Source organism: Symphalangus syndactylus, chromosome 2, assembly GCF_028878055.3.
Source record: "Symphalangus syndactylus isolate Jambi chromosome 2, NHGRI_mSymSyn1-v2.1_pri, whole genome shotgun sequence".
Lineage (NCBI taxonomy): Eukaryota > Metazoa > Chordata > Mammalia > Primates > Hylobatidae > Symphalangus > Symphalangus syndactylus.
The window spans coordinates 52,922,742-52,946,712 of NC_072424.2; the positions used below are offsets into that span (position 1 = coordinate 52,922,742).

Sequence of the window (23,971 nt, forward strand, 5' to 3'; positions counted from 1 at the left end):
AAGGAATCTAGCAGTTTAACATCATTTTATTTTTCTCTGATAGAAAAACCTTATCCTGCAAATATCAGTTCAGTTATTAATATATGGTGAGTGTTGCAATAGCATAACTCATTTTCAGCATTTCAATTTATCCAGCTGAATTTCAAAATACAAATGGGGTATCATACGGGACTTTTCTCTAATAGCACAATAACATTTTTAAATGGAGTTTAAGATGTAAACTGAGCAAGCTGAAATTAAATTTGGGTCTACTGATCCAGGTATCAGTTTCTTAGAGCTTTGAAATAGAGTATACGTTTTCAAGAGATTAGATACATGGTGACCTTAAAAAAGCCTTCTGACATATTCCATAACATCAAGGAATGGAAGGAAAAAGAATAAAGAATCCTTATGAAACATCTGCAGTTCACAAAACATTTCAAATAGTACCGTGTCAACCTATGTTATAAATAGTTTATTCCTGATATTCGGCTGGTTTTACAAGCATCTATGTGATAACAAAGAGAAAAAAAATCAAAACTGTTCTAGAATATCATTAGAAGTACAAACACTTTAAAGAAACCAGTTGTAGTAAAAGTTTATTTATTCAGCACTTTACTAAATGGAAAAGTCTACTAACTGACACTTCCAACCTTCTGTAGGACAGTGCTAACTGGCTTAATGACTCAGGAGATGGGGCTCCAGTTAGCAGATACAGTGCTTTCCCTATTAGCTGCAGCTCTACACTGAGGTACAGTGTTAGTAGTTAGCAGGACACAGGCTGGATTTCACCCCCAAACACCCACTGGCTAGTTGCACTTCTTCCTGGGCAACTGTGCTAGGAACAAATCCAGAAAAGTCTTCGGATTCCAAAAGAAACACTAAATCTTTTCCATGGTTTTAGTGCTAGAGGATTTTATTATGTTCAAATACTTAGAAATTAATATTATAACTATGATACAATAATTAGCAATTATTGAATACCTAGCATGTGATAGGCTCTGTATTGGCTACTTTACACATATATTTTTCTAATCATCAACTTCGGGTTAGGTACTATTCATTAGTATTATTTCGGTTGTATAACTGAAGAACTGAGACTCAGAAAGGCTAAGTAGTATTCCCTGGGTCACACAGGCAGGGCTCACCCAGGAGTTTGCAAGACTCCAGAATTAATGCCTTTTGAGACTTTACTTTGGTGAGGTTATATAGAGGGTTACATTTTATTAATAAAAATTTCAAGGACCCAGATATCTATCTGAGGCATAAACTAATCAAACAATGAACAGCCCCCCTTATAGAGGTAAGGTCTGTGGGTTGGTTGGCTTCACCAAAGCCACTCTACAGCAGAGGGAGCATCTCCACCCACCACCTAACATTCATGTGCACAAGCTGTACATCTGGAAGAGAAGGAAAATCAAAGTGATTAGTAGGGGAATGAATCAAGGCAGCCTCCAGACAGAAAACGGGCTAAGCAGAGGAAAATAGGCAGAGAAACTTCTGTGTCAGTATCAGGCTGGTCTCTGACAACACTGATTTTCCTCTACATTGGTTAAACCATTTTGTATATTCAATTGTATTCTGGCCATTTATTAATATTTCAAAGAAAATCTGACTGTGACCCACTAAGTTGATTTCTGACTTGCTCATGGATCACAATTCATGGGTTGAAAAATATGGCTATTGGGGGAGCAGAATTTGGCCATAGACTTGAACATGACTACCAATTTCTGGCTTTGTGACTCTGAACAAGTCATATTAACTTCTTTAAATCTCAGCATCCTCGTCCCAGTCAACATTAAGTCTAAACTCGACCCTAAAGTCAGTTATCTTCACCAACTGTTACCTGGATTATCTTATCTTAAATGGTTTCTGCTTGTTTGGCTGTCCACATACCTAAATCTATCAAATAACTGTCCTTTTTGTTAAACTTGAGGGTGTTTTAGCCATAGGTGGTCATACAATAAATTATCTGTTTAAATCCTTTGTGTAAAAGGGATCTTCCAATTTTAAAAAGGTAAGTTGGACTATTCTTCACAAATTATCCATTAACTTTCATTTTATCTTTTTTCCAGGGAGAAAAAGGGTTGAAAGAGTTGAGGGAGGAAACTGCTCTTTCCTCTTATAATACTTTTTCAGAAATTCTATTTATATAATCAGTTTCAGCCCTACTGGCTGTCTTGCCCTGCATATGGACTCCAGGAGAACTAGTCCAGGTAGCCAGGAATAAAACAGAACAGACAGTGAAACATGTTATCCTTGCTTTATATAGAATATGGCTGCCTGGGTTCTAAGTCCTGGTAACATACGTTGTATAGCTGAGAATTCATTGTATATTTTGCTGGTTAATTTTCAGAATTGACCTGGCTAAGTGCACATTTATCTTAATTATTACAAGGCTAAACTGTTTTAAAAAGCTTAACTAATCATACTTCAGTAAAAGGAATTCCTTCTGCTGGTGATAAAGTTTTTGTTGTTACAGTTTTAGCCTATAATCAATGCAACCTACTAAATCAGCACTTCTCTAATTCTATGGGAAAGGACTGGTTTTTAAAATACCCAATCTGTCATGAATCAGTACTTTTATAAAATATAACAAAGCTGAATTGCTAGAAAAAAATGAAATAAACACATATGAAGTATAAATTCCAGTGTATATTACTGAATTCAACAAACAAAAAATTATGCTTTAAAAATATAATTTTAAAACATTAGGGAAAAATGAAAAAAATTACAAAACTGTACACATTATTTAAAGTGTGTATAAGGCACATAAAGATTCCCTATGGCACTCATTAATTTTTTGTCATTTTGTAATTACAATGACACAAAAAATCATGATTGAAATAGTGATTTCCCATACTAAGTACCTATATGCACTCTTTGAAGAAATAAACACTATTATATAGTTTTTAATGTAAGACATGATCCTGCTTTTTGCTTGTTAACATATCTGCTTCAAGTTGAATTGACATTTCTTATAGGGCAGGGGTCCCCCACCAACCCCCAGGCCCCAGGCTGGTACCGGTCTGTGGCCTGTTAGGAACTGGGCTGCATAGCAGGAGGTGAGTGGTGGGCGAGCATTACTGCATGAGCTCTGCCTCCTGTCACATCAGTGGGGGCATTAGATTCTCATAGGAGTATGAACCCTATTGTAAACCACACACGGCGAAGAATCTAGGCTACACGCTCCTTATAAGAATCAAACTAGACCTGATGATTGAGGTGGAACAGTTTCATCCTGAAACCACACCTTCAAACCCGGTCCTTGAAAAATCTTCCACAAAACCCATCCCTGGTGCCAAAAAAGGTTGGGGACCATTGTTATAGAGGATAACTTTTATCTAGGTGCTTCATTGGCTGGGAGTGGTGGCTCACACCTGTAATCCCAGCACTTTGGGAGGCTGAGGCAGATGGATCACCTGAGGTCAGGAGTTCGAGACCAGCCAGGCCAACATGGTGAAACCCGTCTTTACTAAAAATACAAAATTAGCCAGGTGTGGTGGCACACACCTGTGGTCCCAGCTACTTGGGAGGCTGAGACAGGAGAATCGCTTGAACCTGCGAGGTGAAGTTTGCAGTGAGCCAAGATTGCACCACTGCACTCCAGCCTGGGCAAGACAGAGTGAGGCTCTGTCTCAGAAATTAATTAATTAATTAATTAATTAATTAAAAAAGTGCTTCATTATTTTATTTTAATGACATTAAGATAGAAATCATTTTAACAAAGATATGCTGAAGGAAATGGAAGAGATTTTGAAGTAATTTTAGACTCTCAGAATATTATTTACAACTTTTATTTAAAAATGGAGCAAGTGATGCTCTGTTTTCAAAATTAATCTTCAATTCTTCATCAGTAGTCAGTTAAAGCAAATCCCCCTATAAATTATTTATTAAAGTTAATCTCCCAATGAAATAAATAAATTCAACATTCTAGAATTCCTATATATGCATCTTCTTTTGGTGGAAAATAAAATTTGAAATGTTTTATCAAACTTGTTAAATATTTGAAGATAACTTTTCACTGATGTAGAATATCAAGAACATCACTTGTTTCTTTGATAACTGTTGTAAAGCTATGAGAATAATATTGTAACAATCTCTAGAAACTTCAGTGTTCACTCTTTTATTTCTTCCTACCACTAAAAAACACATTACCTTATTTTTTTGCATAGAAATATTGATATTATTTAAAATACTGATGATAACAGACAAATAAGCAAGTCTATAAAACTGTTCAAATTTTATTTTTAAAAAAGTAAGAATAAACTGGTTTCTTAACTTGCAGAAACAATGAATTAATTCTATAATCCTAATAGTTTTGATAAAATTTTTCTCCTCAATAACCATCATACCTCAGCATGCATGGTCATTTTCCATATTATCTCAAAATAAAATAATCTCCAAATTAACATATTAATCTTTACAAATTCACAATTTTTGCCATGTCATTAAGCCTATTTAGTTCTGCTGACATTTCTTTTTAGCAAGAATTTCTCATTGAAGGAAGCTGTGTGTTGATTTACATTCTGGTACAAACTTTAATTTGTGTAACTGCTTCAGATTTTTTTTTTTATTTTCAAAAGAAGTCTACAAGACTTTCAAAGTCTGAACATGAACAGTAATAAAATCTGAGAAAGTTTTACAGATTTGTTCATCCTTCTGTGCGTGTTAATGCCAGAAAACGTGCCTTGTGGTTGAAAATGATGTGGTAAAGAAAGAAAGCAAAATAAATGGTTTGTTTTTAAGAAAGCCCATTATAGGTAATTAGATTTAAATGGAAAATAAGATAGAAAGTAGTATGAAGGTAGAGCATGCGGAAAACAATTAGAAATATTATAAGTCTTAAGAATAAAAGATTAAAGATTAAAGCCCATCCCACTGAATGCTGTGGGGAATTCACCTATTCCATTTTTTTTTTTTTTGCTTTAGCTTTTCTGATACCAGAAATTATCTAATAAAAGTATATTAGACACACTTAGGTCATGCAATTTTGACAAAATTAAAAAGAAAGAGAATAGTGCACCATTTTTGATATTAAATTAGAAGCGTAACTTCTTTTGAATTTGTAATTCTTATGCCATCCTCATTTTACTTTGTAAAGGTCTTTATTTCTATGGCAACAGCTGCAAAGAAACACACAACATTCACTTGCATAAGCTCCCAGTGAAAAAGGTTTTTAAGCCCATAGTAAGTTACCAGTAGAGTATATAAAAATGTATCACCATAACCACAAGGACTTACTGATAAAACACAGGCAGGACTCTTCATATGGTAAGACGGTCCCTTGACATTTCTTCGCTTGGAAACGATACTTAATTAGCATGCTTCAGAAACTTTATACCATTTAAGAAAAAAATAAATGACAGTTTACAGAATGTGCACAGAGACATAAAATGTGAAAATTGCCAAAAGCAATAAAGATAAGAACAATTTAATTTTGACAATATTTTACCCTGACCTCATTTATATTATACTAATAAAACAAAGTTTTCCAAGGAGTTAGAACTGTGTTCTGACAAAACGAATTTGTGAAACAAAATAAATGAATTCAGACAAGTGTCTGATAACAGAAATGCTCTTCTAAGGACCACTGGTAATTTACAAAGGAAAGGAGTCTTAGATAAAAGGGATAAAATGAAATGCCTACATTTTCCCCAGCAGCTTGAAAAACCTAGCAAAACTGAAATTACACTGAAATTGCAATAATAGACTTTTTCTTATCCCAAGGCCTGCCCCTTTCACCATTGTGTAGTTTCACTTCCTCTACTTTTATATTTCTCTCTTTTACTTAAGTTGGGCTTGCTGTTCATGAGGGAAGAAAGTAGTAGGTATATCTATTGGCCTGAAAACTATCTTGAGATTAATGCCTCTTATAAACAGCAAATGTTTAACTAAATCATATCTACACTAAAAAATTCTTTCTATATGAGAAGAATGTGCATATGCAACGTGAATATGCAATAAGCCTTTATTTCTACTTTGTCCTCAGAGTGTCCATGCCCCTCCTTTCCTTTTCCTGTGTCCTCAAGGTAAAGATGCTGACCTATGTTTATACCTGTGCCTTCCCTTTTGGCCTCTTCCAGTATGTCTGGATAATTTATTATTGTTTGCTGTTGCTTGCATCTTCAGTTTCTCCCTATTTACAGACTTCTTTGCTTCAGTTTGTAATTGTAGTTGAGTATTCATATATATATATATATATACACTTATGAGAAAAAAAGAAACAAAGATTTTCCTTGACCTCTCCCAATGTAGTCTTATGCCATCTCTCTTTACACCTCAGCTTTTGAGAATAATAGTTCATACTTCCCTGACTTTCTTAATATCTACTACACTCTTGAGATCCGTGCAGTGTCATGTCTGCCTCTGTGCAACACAGACATGCTAAGAAACCAGCTTCCTTCAAGATCACCAATGGCTTTTTCTCAACCCCTATCCTACCTGATACCTCTGAAGAATTTCCTATCAGTTCGCAGTCCCCTCCCTTTCAAAACTTTCTTCTTATTCTCCCACTTTTCTATACTTTAAACGTTCTGGTTCATCTCTCCACCCCATTCCTATATACAGGTTTACCCAAATTTCAAGGTTCTACTCTCAGTTCTTTTCTTCCTAGTTTCTCCCTTGCACACTGCCCCCTCACCCCACTGTGATGGCTTTAGTTATCACCCTTAAACTGATGACTTGCTAACAGTAAACTTCGTTCTTCTACTCAGCTCACATCTTAAGGGGCTGGTGTACTTTTGATTGCAGATCCCTTCAGTAGCCCTAATGTTGTAGGCTTCAAACTGACTCATCTCTTTTAAAAGAATGTTTTCTTCAAGTGTTTTCTAGTTCATTTAAAGGCACTATCATTTCAGACTTGATATGTCAGCAATAACTTCTGAAACTTAAGTCCTTTGCCTGTTCTATGTTCATTCAATCTCCTTGATGTCATTCCCATCAGCCATTTCACTTTTTATAATCATGCCCTTTATTACTTACTGATTAGACTACAAGGATAGTTTTCTTTTTTTCTGAGATGGTGTCTCCTTTGTCCCCCACACTGGAGTGCAGTGATGTGATCTCGGCTCACTGAAGCCTCTGTCTCCTGAGATTAAGAGATTCTCCTGCCTCAGCCTCCCATATAGCTGAGATTAGAGGTGCACACCACCATGCCCAGCTAATTTTTGTATTTTTAGTAGAGACAGAGTTTCACCCTGTTGGCCAGGCTGGTATTGAACTCCTGACTTCAAGTTATCTGCCCGCCTCGGCCTCCCAAAGTGCTGGGATTACAGGCGTGAGCCATTGAACCCGTTCTGTGAGGTTAATACTATCAAAGTTCTTTTTAAAATCGTATCTTCACTTTCACTCAAAAGCCATCAAGGATTCTGCGTCAGTGATGTTAAGGATCGTGTTTTATTTTACCTCTGTACAGGTGCAGGCTTGGGTGGGCTCAGTTGCCATGGGTGTTGGCTGCTACTAGCTTCTATCTACACCCATTCCTGGAGGGTTACCTTAGTCTACAGGATCTACCTGGCCTGGAGATACTGGGAAGTTACTGCCCATCTCCCCACCTGCTGAGGGCAAGCCTCACCCCTTGCTTCAAGGCAGGAGAAATTCTGTGGTGCTCCAGAGTGTCTTGTGAGATCAGGGAGAGACTTGATGCTCCTGAAACCATATTTTGCCTGCATTCTTCTGTTCTCTTGTCTGCTTCCCTCACTCTCTTACAGATTTCTTCTGTAAATCGCTTATACAAGAATCCCATCTTAGGCTCTGCTTTTAGGGAAGCTTGACTTAAGCCAGCTTCCATGGTATTTCACACAAAACAGGCACTCAAATGTTTCTTGAGTAAATAAATAGGCCCTCAGATCTCTCAGAGAGGCTTTTTGTTCAAATGTAGTTGCCTCACTCAGTATAGGTGTTTTTGCTTATTTTCTTATTTTCTTCTCTTTCCTACTCTCTATTCATTAGCTCTTGTCTTTTTCTCTCAGTGTAGAGATTTTGATTTGATTGCATTTTTAAGACCTTCAAATACTTTCGAAGACAAATAAACTACAAACATGATAGAATAAATGCACAAAGCTATGGAAATGTTTCTGCAGAAGATTTGGAAGACTGCATAAAACACGTGGCCAATGGAGAGTGTGAAGCAACAGCCTTCAATATGGCAGAACAAAAGGTGTAGATTTTTTCCAATGATATCTTGCTCTTTTCATTGTATGTTCTATGATTGATTTCCTTAAAGTGGCATTATTATTGAATAAAAATATTGAATGCACATAAGTTATTTGTGTTTATATTATTGAATTTTATGTGCATTCAAGGTATTAAATATACTTGTAGATACTCTGCAGTCATCTTTCTCATGGTTGCATAGACACATTGCTAACATCTCTCACATAAGAAATACAAACAACAATCCTTTCTAGTGTTCAAGAAGTGCATTGTCTAGTGATTTGAGAGCCACAAATGACACCATAATACAGTGGTCACAACATACGTTGTATACTGTTGTGAATTTAAAAAACACAATGGATAACGCTTACATACATGTACATACATATATGTATATGTTTGTGTTAGACATATTAGAAATGTCAAATAAATATCAAATTAATCTACAATAATTCACAAAAAAAGTCCAAGTAAAAGTTTACTGGTTTTGAGGAAAATGAGAAAAAGTAGTTTCTAAGGTATTTCTGAAGAATTCAAGAGCGACTGTCAATACTACTATTCCAAGAAATTTAGAAATAAAAACACAGTACAATCTACGTATATCATGTAAAAGATAAATTTTCAACTTTTTAAAGAATTATGGCATCACATTTACTTTGCAATAGCTACTCTCTCTATAATTAAACTATAATGTATAAGAAAAACAAAAGTGCTATAAAATTAAAGTTGCTTTGAGAATTATGTGCCATTACCTAAGGTAACTCAAAATACTACAGAGTTTTACAAAGTTGAGGGCTTGATTATTTATTGGAAACATAATTTGCTGGCTTTCAAAGTCATTAGGCCATAAAAATGTTTCATGCTCCGAATGTTTTGCATTTCTGAAAACTTATCTGTTTATATTTTCCAAATTGATTAATAACTTGTGATTAATTCTCGGTTTTGGCAGCCACCCACAATATATTCACTCCATCCCAAATGGATAAATAACTTTCTACTTGACATTTCCAATAGTAAATGTATGAAATAGTTACTAACGTGTTCAGTGTAATGTTCTGAATAAAGATCCTGATGCAGGTGTATTAGCATATCGGCACTTTGGCAGAAAGTGCCTTCTCCTTTTCCATTCTCTTTAAGTGTTTCTGTGGCTAAGTAGGTAATATTTATAAGACTCCTTCATAGAACACCTGTCACCAGAGTGCATTTAAAGTGCTTCCGGCTTAATCCCATAATATACCTGAGGGCTAAGTTATGATAAAACAGATAAATTTAGACTAGAGTCTTGAGTGATTTGGCTGAAGTCACAAATTGATCCAATTGCTCTCCTGAAAAAAAAAGAGCAGTTCTGACTCTCCCCCCGGTCCCTCACTGGTCAGGCATTGCTGGTTCCCAAATGTTGGTGCAGGTTATAGGGACAGAATGTGTGCTCATCACAATGTGTGGAGACCACAAAAGGATCAGCTGTACCTACCTATATTTGTCCCTTCTAGTGTGTGGCTTTAATTAGAAAAATTAAGTTAGTGATTTTTAAGTAACTTTTTTTAAAAGTTAGTAATTTGGTTAAATTCTCAATATCCCTATTTTAAAACATGCAAACCTGGGTTTCGGTGTGATACCACAAAATAGACAATGGGTATATGTTATGCAGAACAGTTAGAATAAATAGCCCTGAAGCCTTGGAGAATTGCCAATGTTTCCTGGGCCTCTGTTTTCTTATTTGGTGGGCTGGAATGATACTATAGTACCCCTTTAGCTCTCAAATGTGATGATTTGATGTTCCTGAAATGGGTCCACCCTCACCTCTCCAGGCTTCTCTCTGAAGCTCTCAGCCACCCGGCTCAGGGGCTGAATGTCTCCAGTTTGAAGGAGTCCCCATTAGATGATGTGCCTCTTCCACATCAGAGAACAGCTCTTGCGTCTATTCACATAAATAAATAAACCATTCAGACTCAGGGTCCTATTTGAAAATACAAAACATTTTTCCTTTACTAATCCATATAAAAGAGAAAATTTGTTATGTTATTTTGTTACAGTACAAATAATGTCATTCAGCTCTCCATTTAAGTGAATGTAAGGACCTCAGCTCATTGTTGCTTTACTATTAAGTATTATTGGAACAAAATCATTGCTTACTATATTTTTTTTCTCATTGACAGCTTTTCCAGGGCGTTTTGTCTCTTCTACCTCAAGTGCACTGCAGAGACCACTAGTTAGAGTGAAATTTACCACAAGGAGACACAGGCACACTGTCAGTAACTAGCTGTGCTGTTTAACTTTATCTAAGGGATGGCCTGTGCTCACAAAGTCTGGGCTACATCTCTTGTTCATCTGATTTTAATTAGCCTGTGCTAGAAGTTGTTTTCCAACATCTTTTTCCTTGATTTATCTTTCCCACCAGTAAGAGAATGTGAGGCAAAAGTAAAGGATTCTCCTTGCTACACAACTACACCCTTGAAGGCATTTGTTTGACATGAACATATATTAGCCTTTCCCCCTTTTTCCTGTCTTACTACATTGCTTCAGTAACTATATTTGATCCAATTTTAGGAGACACCAAGCACCCAAAGTCCACTATGGAGCTCTGCAAACAGAGATGCAGGGATAAATGCAGATTTGCTTATTTTTATCCACCGAGTTTCATATTTGGTTTTGTAAATTCAGACAATGTATTGGAGAAAGCTCTGCAACTGTTGCTTGGGACCTGAACAGGGTACCCAATTTCCCAGTTATTCATCTAGAAATGTCAGACAGAATTAAGGATGGTATCTCTTGTAAACTCCCAAGATAATCCTCATGGAGACATTCTGAAGAAATGTCACAGCAAGTAAATAAAATACGGTGTTATCTGTAGGCCAAGAATTTTCCAACAAGCAATAAGCATGAACCAATAGCTGTAGAATACAGAACATTTAACGTGTTATTTTTAAGGTATAGGTTTACATTTATAGATGAATCCAAGCAAAAAAGACGCTTTTTTTTCTACCTATGACCAGAGTTAAAACTATTATTTAAAGTAATTTTTGACTTTTTCTTGCTAGTAATACAAATTCCTGGTGGAAGTAATACAAATTTCTTGCTAGTAATACAAATTCCAAGTAAAACCAGTCATAGTTTTAGTGAGAGCAGAATTATGAAACACTCATTGTGCATTTTAAAGGTCATTGTCAGTTTTGACACATAAAGATAAGAAGACAATCATATCACCTGTTTTAATGTGAAACTAACAAAATTACTTCCTGTAAATTCATAATTATCCATTCTTTTCTCTGTAAGACTCCTCCCTAAAATTCAAGCCTGTGTAAGGATGTGCAACTGTAGACAATTGTTAGTGGTTTCTACCAGGCCCTGAAATCATTTCATTGGAACAATGAGATCATTTTGTAGCTGTGAAGTTGGTAACTTGGAATAAGCTATCTTAAAGTTAGAAGAAATACTCTTTCTCTTGTTTTTTTTTTTTTTTTTTTTTTTTTTTGAGGTGGAGTCTTGCTCTGTCACCCAGGCTGGAGTACGGTGGCACAATCTCAGCTCACTGCAACTTCCACCTCCTGGGTTCAAGCAATTCTCCTGCCTCAGCCTCCTGAGTAGCTGGGATTACTGGCACCCACCACCATGCCCGGCTAATTTTTGCATTTTTAGTAGAGACAGGGTTTCACCATGTTGGCCAGGCTGATCTTGAACTTCTGATCTCAAGTGATCCACCCGCCTTGGCCTTCCAAAGTGCTGGGATTACAGACATGAGCCACCGCGCCCGATGAAACACTATTATTTCTTTTTTTTACTCTACTGTGAGGCAGGTTTGACCTGCATTACTGTCTTGCTGTGTTCTACAAAGTTTTCACAGAGCATGGCTAGATAGACTACAAGGGCATAATTTCACTTGAAAAATATCCCAAGCCCCATAAAAACAAATAAGCTTAAGGAACATTTTGCTTAAGTGAGTCCTGTTGTATGTGTTGATTTCATAGAAGCAATGACTTTGATGTCCTTTTACCTAATGAGATCAATATACCCTAGTACTTATTAATAACGTAATTCATTACCTATGCTGTCTTAGGTAACGTATATCAACCAGTTCAGAATCAAACCAAAAGAAAAACCAAGTGTAAATTTTACATGAAAATCCCAGTAAATTTACACATGATCAGCACAATTTGTTCATCAAACAAATTGTGAGGTCTCAGCTACTCCACAATGATGACACCAATCTTCATCTCTTTCTTTAAGGAAAAGGCAATAGTCTACTCTACCTTGCAGACATTTTTACATACTTAATTTTATTATCAAGTTAGATCAACACTGGGCCTCAAGCTTCTGGGGCATTGGAAAACGGGCATGGACATCTAGGTAAGTAAGATTCAGGTAAAATTTAAATAAAATAGATCCAACAGAGTAGTAGTGAAAAAAGTCATTTTATCTTAAATATTTTTTCTTGATCAATTAGACATTCTCCTTAATCAAGTACTAATATTCTGAAGCTGTATACCTACATCCCCTTCTATAAACATCTTGAGATCACTAGGCTAACACCAACATGGCATTACTCCTCATCACAGCCCTGTGGGGTAGGCGTCATTAGCATCTCCATTTTCTAAAGGAGGCAAGTGAGGTGCAGAGTGGCTGAGGAATTCACACAAGATCACAAAGCTAATAAGCAGTAAAGCTGGGATTTAAATTCAGGCAATCTGGGCCAGGCGCTGTGGCTCAGGCCTGTAATCCCAGCACTTTGGTAGGCCAAGGAGGGTGGATTACCTGAGGTCAGGAGTTTGAGACCAGCCTGACCAACGTGGTGAAACCCCATCTCTACTAAAAATACAAAAATTCGCCGAGCATGGGGGTGCATGCCTGTAATCCCAGCTACTTGGGAGGCTGAGGCAGGAGAATCACTTGAATCGGGGAGGTGGAGGTTGTAGTGAGCCAAGACTGCACCACTGCACTCCAGCCTGGGCAACAGGAGCAAAACTCTGTCTCAATAATAAATAAATAAATAAATAAATAAATAAATAAATAAATAAATAAAATTCAGGCAATCTGGCCCCAAAGTCTGTGGTGCAATCTGTATGCTAAATTCCAAGTTGCTTGCACCATAAGATGAAAGTGGACATGCTGCTTGCCCTGCCCTCCTGTACTTTTGTAGGCTCTCAGCTCATGGAGGAAATGTGACCCAGCCCCTTTGCCATCAAGTGTGGGCTGGTGCAAAGAAACACATCTTGACAGGGGCAGGGGTAGGTAGGCTGATGTTCTCTGTGCTGTTTAGAATGCAAGGAATCCTGACTCCAGACACAGCTTCAAAGCCAGCTTGGAGCAAGCACTTCAAGGGAAAGTAAAACCTGCACAAAAATGTTGCAAGGAGGCAATCAAGAGGATGGTTGTCCAGAGAGGGGCAAAAGGACAGGCAAAGGCGGAGAGGATAAATTGAGAGCAAGACAGGGCAGGATAGAGGGGTAAGTTACAGGGAATTTAAAGCATAAAGTTTCTGCTCAGGATCAAAATTAGGATCCAGCAACAGAGTGCAAGAGTGAGGTGTCATCTTGGTCCAACCACACAAACTTCTGTTCGCGGCAGTAACTAGTTGATTCACCAGTAAATGTCTTTTTTCAGAGACCTAGAGGAACTTCTTTTAAAAAGACCAGGGTAGCTTCACGCTAACCTTGAGATTATTCAGACGTGCATTTAATGTGACTATAAAATGAAAATTCAAGGTTACATAAAAACAATTATTGCTTTCAATATTTTTGGGGAGAGTCTGTTAGGAATATTAAGAAATCCTGCAAGGAACCTACATCTTAAATGGAATTTTTATAATGCCAGTTCTTTTGCAATGTTTCTCGTTAATATCCATGAACATGCTCTGCTACCTGAAATATTCCACTTTTCACGGAGATACTTCTCTGGGTTTCCACCCAGTTCCTGTCCTTTTCCCTCCACCACAATCTCCATTGTTTGCCTCTCCTTCCTCACAACTCATGCCCTAATTTCCTTACACATTTTCTTGAGATTTTTGTTTCCAGTGCCCTCCTCACTACTCAACCAAACTTCTCTCCACTGGCACCAATTCCAGCCACTTCTCTTATTCACATCTCTCCACTTACTTTGTTCCAAATTTTAATTCTGCTGAACCCTTCATGAATCTAGAACTGCTCTTCTGTTGACTTCTTGGTCCTGTAGTGGCCAAGTTCTCCTGGCCTTTTTCTGCCTCATGATGGATTAAACCCCCTCTTAACTTGCAGGAAGGCTCCACACCCCCAGCGCCATTCTGTTCTCTCTCATCGTGATCTGAAACATTCTCATCTGTAGCTTAGGATCAATATTCAACATTCATTGAATTCTAAAATCTATATGAATCCATAAAGGATGTAAGACTAAAAAATATGTCAACCAAACATTTTGCTTGCAGGGCTTCAAGAAGATAAAGTAAATAAATAAATAATGGCATATAAAAGATCCAAAAAATGAAAATCAGGAAGTTGAGAAATAAAAGAGCCCATAAATTTCACATACATATTGTCACAGAACATTGTTAAGGTTAAGAATAGCTTTTAAGTATAAGAAGCACATTATGTCTACATTTTATTAAATGAACACTTTATAAACTAAGATTTAGCAGCTTAAATGATAATTAAAAAAATAAAATCAACTAATCAAAATTTCAAACAGAACCTTGGCGTGGTATTTGCAAAAAGATAGTGTTGCTATTATGCTTTTTGGAAACTACGCAAAGAGTTAAAGAGAAAAAGAAAAAGAATTCATCGATCAGAATCCTATGTCTTTAATAATAATAATAGCAATATTAACATGTTTCTATAATGTTTGATATTTTTCAAAGCATGTTTAAATGTGACACCCATGTTTGAAACTCACCATAATTGTGAGATATTGGTAGAGTAGTAGCTACTACCTATTTAATCATTGATGAAAACCAACTAGTTAATGATTTGTTTAAAATTAAATGTTCTGCTTTCATTAAAGTCATTATGTCTAGGAATAAAGTGCATAAAACTTCACATATTTTATGTTTCATTTAAATAGCCTTAATGATAGTCAATACCTTCTTGGTCAACCACTCATAATCAAAATACAAGAGTTTTTTAACACTGGGTAAATAAAAATGATTTTAAATTCCTAGATTTTTCTCACTATTGTTTTCTACTGCAAACTTTAGTGAAATAGAAAAATCATTGGTCTTAGCTTTCAGAATGTGCATCTGTATGTATACACACATAAGTATATACATGGGCATACACGTACAAGTACATTTATATGTCTGAAAGAGCTGAGTACTCCTTAAGTATTGAGCTGAGAAGAAATGGTGGCACTCAGGTGGACCTAAATGTAAATATGTAAGAATGCTCATTTTTAAAATTCATTTGTTTCTCATTCAAGTAGCTTGTAAAGTAGAATAAATCACTGAGCATATATGGGTATAATCCAAATGCATATAATCATTTGTAAATGTGGATAATGTCAATGATACCTGCTCTAGCTACTTCTTTTGATAAATAGTGCATTTGGAAAAGAGCAGTAGCAATAATGACAAACTGCCTAAAAGTGTCTATAAGTTCTATTACATTCTTTAGTTTCTGACATTATGTTACTCTTGATAGAAGATAAAATGAAAGTAATATAAAATTATCTGGACTATACACATTTATAAAAAGAGTAAATTTACATAAAGTAGTGGTTGAACTTTACAATTTAATTTCCTTCATTATTATCATAGAAAATACATGTTTAATTTATTCTTTAATCTACTTTCTTATGAAATGCAAGCTTTGATAGGGTAAAATTTTAATTTGAAGCATTATTATTTTTAAAAAGCCTCATTTAAATATTTTTTCAGTTCAGCTAGTATCTAACAAGTCTGTCATAATTATCTTACAAGCCAAATCAAGAAACGTGGATGGGAAGGTGGTAGGGTTCAAATACATTTGTACATGATTTGATTGTCACACCTTAAGGACATCAATGGTGGAAAAGATGGTAGCCTAGGCTGGTGTTACACAGGGTTGTCAGGCCCTGTTCTGTTCAGGATTTATTAACTATTTGAATGAAGACAGAAGGTAGGCTTATCAAATTTTAAAGTAGCATAAGGCTGAGGGATATTTCACTGGAAAACAGGATTCAAATCATTTTTTAAAAGCAAAAAGCCCCCAAAGAATAGAATGCTATTAGGGATTAAAATCAAGAAAGATGAAATTTAACAACAAGGATCAGTTCCTACTCTGTGTACAATAACAGGCTGGGTAAAGACCTGACTTAGCAGTTTTCATTAAAATAAAAAGGGAGGTATTCAATTAGGAAAAGAGGAAGTCAAATTGTCCCTGTTTGCAGATGACATGATTGTATATCTAGAAAACCCCATTGTCTCAGCCCAAAATCTCCTCAAGCTGATAAGCAACTTCAGCAAAGTCTCAGGATACAAAATCAATGTACAAAAATCACAAGCATTCTTGTACACCAATCACAGACAAACAGAGAGCCAAATCATGATTGAACTCCCATTCACAATTGCTAAAGAGAATAAAATACCTAGGAATCCAACTTACAAGGGACGTGAAGGACCATTTCAAGGAGAACTACAAACCACTGCTCAATGAAATAAAAGAAGATACAAACAAATGGAAGAACATTCCTTGCTCATGGATTGGAAGAATCAATATCGTGAAAATGGCCATACTGCCCAAGGTAATTTATAGATTCAATGCCATCCTCATCAAGCTACCAATGACTTTCTTCACAGAATTGGAAAAAACTACTTTAAAGTTCATATGGAACCAAAAAAGAGCCCGCATTGCCAAGTCAATCCTAAGCCAAAAGAACAAAGCTGGAGGCATCACACTACCTGACTTCAAACTATACTACAAGGCTACAGTAACCAAAACAGCATGGTACTGGTACCAAAACAGAGATATAGATAAATGGAACAGAACAGAGCCCTCAGTAATGATGCCGCATATCTACAACTATCTGATCTTTGACAAACCTGACAAAAACAAGAAATGGGGAAAGGATTCCCCATTTAATAAATGGTGCTGGGAAAACTGGCCAGCCATATGTAGAAAGCTGAAATTGGATCCCTTCCTTACACCTTATACAAAAATTAATTCAAGATGGATTAAAGACTTAAATGTTAGACCTAAAACCATAAAAACCCTAGAAGAAAACCTAGGCAATACCATTCAGGACATAGGCATGGGCAAGGACTTCATGTCTAAAACACCAAAAGCAATGGCAACAAAAGCCAAAATTGACAAATGGGATCTAATTAAACTAAAGAGCTTCTGCACAGCAAAAGAAACTACCATCAGAGTGAACAGGCAACCTACAGAATGGGAGAAAATTTTTGCAACCTACTCATCTGACAAGGGGCTAATATCAAGAATCTACAATGAATTCAAACAAATTTACAAGAAAAAAACAAACAACCTCATCAAAAAGTGGGCGAAGGACATGAACAGACACTTCTCAAAAGAAGACATTTATGCAGCCAAAAAACACATGAAAAAATGCTCATCATCACTGGCCATCAGAGAAATGCAAATCAAAACCACAATGAGATACCATCTCACACCAGTTAGAATGGCCATCATTAAAAAATCAGGAAACAACAGGTGCTGGAGAGGTTGTGGAGAAATAGGAACACTTTTACACTGTTGGTGGGACTGTAAACTAGTTCAACCATTGTGGAAGTCAGTGTGGCAATTCCTCAGGGATCTAGAACTAGAAATACTATTTGACCCAGCCATCCCATTACTGGGTATATACCCAAAGGACTATAAATCATGCTGCTATAAAGACACATGCACATGTATGTTTATTGCAGCACTATTCACAATAGCAAATACTTGGAACCAACCCAAATGTCCAACAACAATAGACTGGATTAAGAAAATGTGGCACATATACAGCATGGAATACTATGTAGCCATAAAAAATGATGCATTCATGTCCTTTGTAGGGACATGGATGAAACTGGAAACCATCATTCTCAGTAAACTATCGCAAGGGCAAAAAACCAAACACCGCATGTTCTCACTCATAGGTAGGAACTGAACAATGAGAACACATGGACACAGGAAGGGGAACATCACACTCCAGGGACTGTTGTGGGGTTGGAGGATGGGGGAGGGATAGCATTAGGAGATATACCTAATGCTAAATGACGAGTTAATGGGTGCAGCACACCAACATGGCACATGGATACATACGTAACAAACCTGCACATTGTGCACATGTACCCTAAAACTTAAAGTATAATAATAATAATAAAAAAATAAAAAATAAAATAAAAATAAAAATAAAAAGGGAGGAGCATTTAATTGACCATATGTACTACAAGTCAAAAGTACAATACCAGACAAAGGAGCAGTGGCTCAATCTTAGGCCATAATAGTAGCATATTGTCTGTGGTATGGGGCATACTTGCCTCATTTTACTCTGCCCTAAGTAAGACCACATGTTTCCAGTGCCATTCTTGACACCTCTGGAAAGCCAATGAGTGTTTTCTGGCAAAGATTATTGGCATGTTGGAGAGTCCAGAATCCATATGATAAGAGAACAAGTTAAGAGAATTGGGATTTTATTAACTTGATAAAAGGTAAACCTTAGTACAATACACCACTGACCCTCAAATATTTGTAGTTGAGGAAAGACACTTATTTTACAGAAGGCAGAACTGGGAATAATAAATGAGAAAATCTAAGAAACATTTGGGATTAATAATAAAAGAGAACGTAGGACTATAGTCAGAAGCTCAAGCTTAGGCAATTCATCTAAACTCTCTAAGTCATGGAATGCTCATCAACAAGGGAACAGAAGTTGACAGTATCTGTATTATTTAGTACAAAGACTGCTATAAATAAGCATATGAGAAAGAACACACAAGATTTTTTGAGACTTTAAAATGGTTTGAAAATGATAATAATAACAGTAAACCACAAGAATGGGGTCCCCACTGCTCATATGAAGCTGACCAGTTGTCATAACACTGCAGGGCTTCGTTTTACTGCGGATTGATGAAATTGAACTGCACTAGAAATAGGAGGTTATTGCTCTACTACCAATTCCAACGACGATTTATTTGCTTACTATTTTGTCTCAGTTAAAGGCAATAAATGGCAATGAGAGTTATGAAAAGCCAGTGAAGTCAATAATTTAATTTGGATAAAGAATGTAGTTAATATCCACAACCTTTATGGAATTAATAAATAGGCTGGACCTCCACAAAGATACTCATCAACTTAATTCAAAAACTAAAAATATGACCAAAGTAGTGTAGATAAAATTAGGGCTAATTCATTTTATCCCAACAATACCTCTACACTTGTGCTGCCAATCTTGAAAAATATAGAATTTTCTGAATTGCAAAACCTCTGTCAAAATCTCAAATCTCAAATTTCAGCCTTTGGATAATTGATACTCTCCGTATGACCATCTGCTTGCTATATTTCAGTTTCATTTTCATCAGTGTTCCGAAATAAGTAGCCTCTAAGTTAGTAATGCCCACCAGTTGTTCCAAGTTTACTTACCCTTTGACCCTCTTTTCCAGGTGGACCTTGGGGGCCTTGTATCCCCAGGGAACCCTATGAGGAAAAAGAGACACACATTAATACACTGTTTCAAGTACACCTGCCTCACAAAGAATGCTGTGAAAATTAATAATTATTTTGTTGATTACAACAAACTTTTAAAGTAATTTGAGCTCTTTCAAGGTTGAACTATATAATATAATAACAATGAATTGCCCTTCTTTGACTGGCTTATCTTTGTAGCTAACTCCAGAAAGAAAAAAAGGCAGTCCTGCACCAGGTGTGAGACCAAATGTTCACCGCCAGTGAAGAATCTCATGTGATTGGAACCATGTTTCAACAAACCACCATAAATAAGTGGTAACAATATTTGCAAGCAGAAAAAAATACCTCTTTATACATTTAAACACTATAAATAAAATTATATTTTTGGTTGAGAGTAGCTTTTTAAGTATATTCTAAGGAAATGCATGATTATGGTGTTGGCTTCAAACATGCCTACTCATAACATTGAACTTTTAATATTAAAAATATTATTTACTGCTTTCTCATAATAATATAAAGTGGTAGGGAAAATAAGCATTCTTTTTTCAGATCATAACGAAGTCCTAGGAAATCCCACGTATTAATCTGAAAGTCAAGTCTCCTGATTGTTATTTTAGACAGAAATTCTTATTCCACATGAAATTAAAAATGACGATATTGCCATTTAAAAAAAGCTTCAGCAGTTATGACTACTTCTTTCCTGCTGCTTCTTTCTTCCCTGATCAACCATTAAATGTGGGAGATTTCAGCCTTATTTTCTTCTCAGTCCACATTCTCTCACATTGATCTCATATATCTGTGGGCTTTGGATTCTCTAGACCAGCAATTCCCAGATCTACAACTCCAGTTTATCTCTGAGCTGCATTCAGACCCACCATGCGCTTGACGGAACGGCTGCTACCTCACAGGCATCCACAGTTTACCCCATCAAATGCTGAACTCAGGATCCTCCCTCCAAAACTGGATCCCCTTCCACCATGCCCCAAATCAATAAATCCATACCACACTCTCTTCATTCTCATGCCAGAAATCTAGAACTCATTCTCCACACTCAACTCTCTTAAACTTCTCTCTCACATACAGTTACAAAATCTTGTTGGCTTTATCTCCAAGACACATTTGGATTCATCCATTTCTCTCCACTCCTACTGCTCCCATATTCTTGCTCATCTGTAAGCACTTCCTAGTTGACGCTACACATTCCTCCCTCCATTCGCATCACAGCCAAACCGATCTTAAGAAAACCAGACTTGATCTTCCCTGATTTGCCACTTGGAGACAATGCCTTGTTTCAGTCTCCTAGTGCCTTGCACTTTTCCTCTAAAGTACTTACCACTAATTCCTTTAAGTGATTATTCATGTAATGATTTTTCACTTTCACCAGGCTCTAATCTATAATAGAATCTATATCTTATTCATCATGGTATGTGCCTGTTACTGGCCAAATGACAATTCACATTGGGGAACTCATCCACTTTAATAGAAGTTTTTGGGTAAAGGCAATAATTTTCAAAAAGTTTTCCAAATATTTACAATTAACCCATCATCTATTAAATGCCTTAAATGGTTTGAAATAAATGAAAAATCTGATAATACAAATGCAAATAAATGTAAATTTATTCCCCCTTATTTCAGAAGAAATTCTTTGTTATCTAATTTAAAAATAATTAAGATTCATTTTTATAATATGACCTTTTTCTAAAAAGTGATGGCTATGTTGAAACTAAAATGCCAGATGTACTCATCATGATCCATAGTTACTTATTATGTACATATTCATTTTTAATTTTTTTCATATAAACTAAATTTTCTTTTTTATATATATATTTTTTATTATACTTCAAGTTCTAGGATACATGTGCACAATGTGCAGGTTTGTTACATATGTATACGTATGCCATGTTGGTGTGCTGCACCCATTAACTCATCATTTACATTAGGTATATCTCCTAATGCTATCCCTCCCCCCTTCCCCAACCCCACAACAGGCCCCAGTGTGTTAGTACAAAAGTGTTAGTAGAAAAAATTCTGCATATGTCATCAGTTCTCACTGTTCCCACAAATCTTTGTTACTCCTTCTCCATAATAGTTGAATGAAATTTATGTATTTTTCACTCTCATTTCTTTTATCTACTTTGGGAGCAATTTAATGTTACAGGGGCATATGGAGTCTATGTTTTATTGATTTAGGTAGGAAAAAAAACAAGGGAAAAAAAGTAATCAGTTCTGTTTGTAGTTAAAAACAAAAAACAACAAAACCTGCCAAATGATATACAATCAAGTAATGTTGGATAATTCGGCCAACTTTAAAATGGCAAATTCCTAGTGTTTACAAGAAAAACAAATTTTGAATTTCAAATATACCAAGTATTAATTACAATATATTTGCAGAGAGGTTGTGTCACTTTTTTATAAGACTGACACAATCTTGGCTCTAGATTAAACTCTTCTCTCTTACCCTTAGGAAAACTATTATCATTTCATGAATAGTCAAACTAATATATAACATTTTTGATATTCATCCAAATGCTGACAGCTCATTCAGTGTTTTTAAACATGAGTTACTAAAACATATACACATCAGGGAGTACACTTAATTCTGAGCACATATAATCAAAAGTCTACTCCCTTTACTATTTAAAGAAATTATGTAGCAAAGTCTGCCTAATGCAAGAATATAATATTTGATTTGGAATGTATTTAACAAATGCAAAAAATATTTATGATAGTCTTTGGTATGTGAGACTCAAGTAGTAAGATATGGTACCAACTCACATACATAAATCACTTATGGGCCTCCTAGATGTTATCATGACTCTGATCTCCTCCTCCTCACTTTTGCTAAGTCTAGGACCCAGCTAGGGTTTTGATTAAAAGTTGAGTAAATTCTTTTTTAATCCTTGATGAATCATTCATGATTTGAATGGTCTTTCTAGCCATGTTCTCCTAATCTTCAGAACATTTTGAGCAGAGTATTGAACATTAGTTGAAATTGACAAAGCAAAAATAATTTTAATATTATCATTAGTAAAACACAGATCAATCAACTGTAGAAAAATAATATCTATTCCCAAACTAACAAATTAAAATTCTGGGAGGATTATTTATAATGATCCAGGACACTGTTCCTCCCGTTTAGTAAAGTCAAACAGTGGATTTATCGATCACTTATTATGAAAATTACAGACATACTTAACCTCCGGTTTATGTAAATGGAACTTGGATAGAGCTCAGCATTTGTCTCAGAATCCCTCCCATAATTCTTTCTTATTCTGGTTTTGTAAAAGTCATCATGTGTATGCTTCATTTAGCCTTTTAGTTGACCGTGAGCTCTAGAGCATCGGTCCGCAACCTTTTCGGCACCATGGACAAGTTTTGTGGAAGACAATTTTTCCACGAACCTTGTTGGGGGCATGGTTTCAGGATGATTCAAGCACATTATATTTTTGTGTGCACTTTATTTCTGTTATTATTACACTGTAATATATAATGAAATAATTATGCACTCACCATAATGTAGAATCAGTGAGAGCCCTAAGCTTGTTTTCCTGCAACTAGACAGTCCCTTCTAGGGGTGATGGGAGACAGTGACAGATCATCAGGTATTAGATTCTCATAAGGAGCACGCAACCTAGATCCCTCATGTGCACAGTTCACAACAGGGTTCATGCTCTTATGAGAATCTAATGCGGCCACTGATCTGACAGGAGGTGGAGCTCAGTCAGTAACGTGAGCAACGGGGAGTGGCTGTAGATACAGATGATGCTTGCTCGCTTGCCCACTGCTCACCTCCTGCTATGTGGTCCGGTTCCTAACAGGCTGTGAACTGGTACTGGTCGTTGTCCCGGGGGTTGGGGACCCCTGCTCTAGAGGAGAGAGGCTCATTTTTTTTCTAACCTCTACAACACTTATAGAAGGAACTCAATAAACATTTGGCATATTGTAAAGAAGAAAACACCTAGTTAGAACAATACTGAGTGTCGGTGTTGGAGAACTGGCTTCTGCTCTTTATATAATCATTTTTATCTTCAAAACTTGGACTTAAATACCACATTGGAGAACTTTCAATCTTGTCTGTCTTCCTCAGTCTGAAGTGATCACTCTATTCTCTGATGTCTATGAGTAAAATTGCCTTATAGTTCATTTACAAATTAATCATTTACCACTGTAACAGCATCTCTGTTGTGGAACTTATTCCAATTTTTGACCAAAACTTGATACTTTACAGATTTATATAATTTGTGCAGTTAGAGAATCATATTCTT

General features: G+C 36.1%; 1 protein-coding gene across 4 annotated transcripts in view; it reads right to left on the reverse strand.

Moving 5' to 3' along the window:
* The window catches only part of COL19A1 (collagen type XIX alpha 1 chain), a 338,738-nt gene that overhangs the window by 131,136 nt on the left and 183,631 nt on the right, over window positions 1-23,971 (reverse strand). For all 4 annotated transcript variants that reach the window (XM_063618674.1, XM_055257198.2, XM_063618677.1 and 1 more), the window contains one exon: window positions 19,662-19,715. In XM_063618674.1, the coding sequence (XP_063474744.1) occupies window positions 19,662-19,715 (54 nt within the window). The remainder of the gene's footprint in view (window positions 1-19,661; window positions 19,716-23,971) is intronic.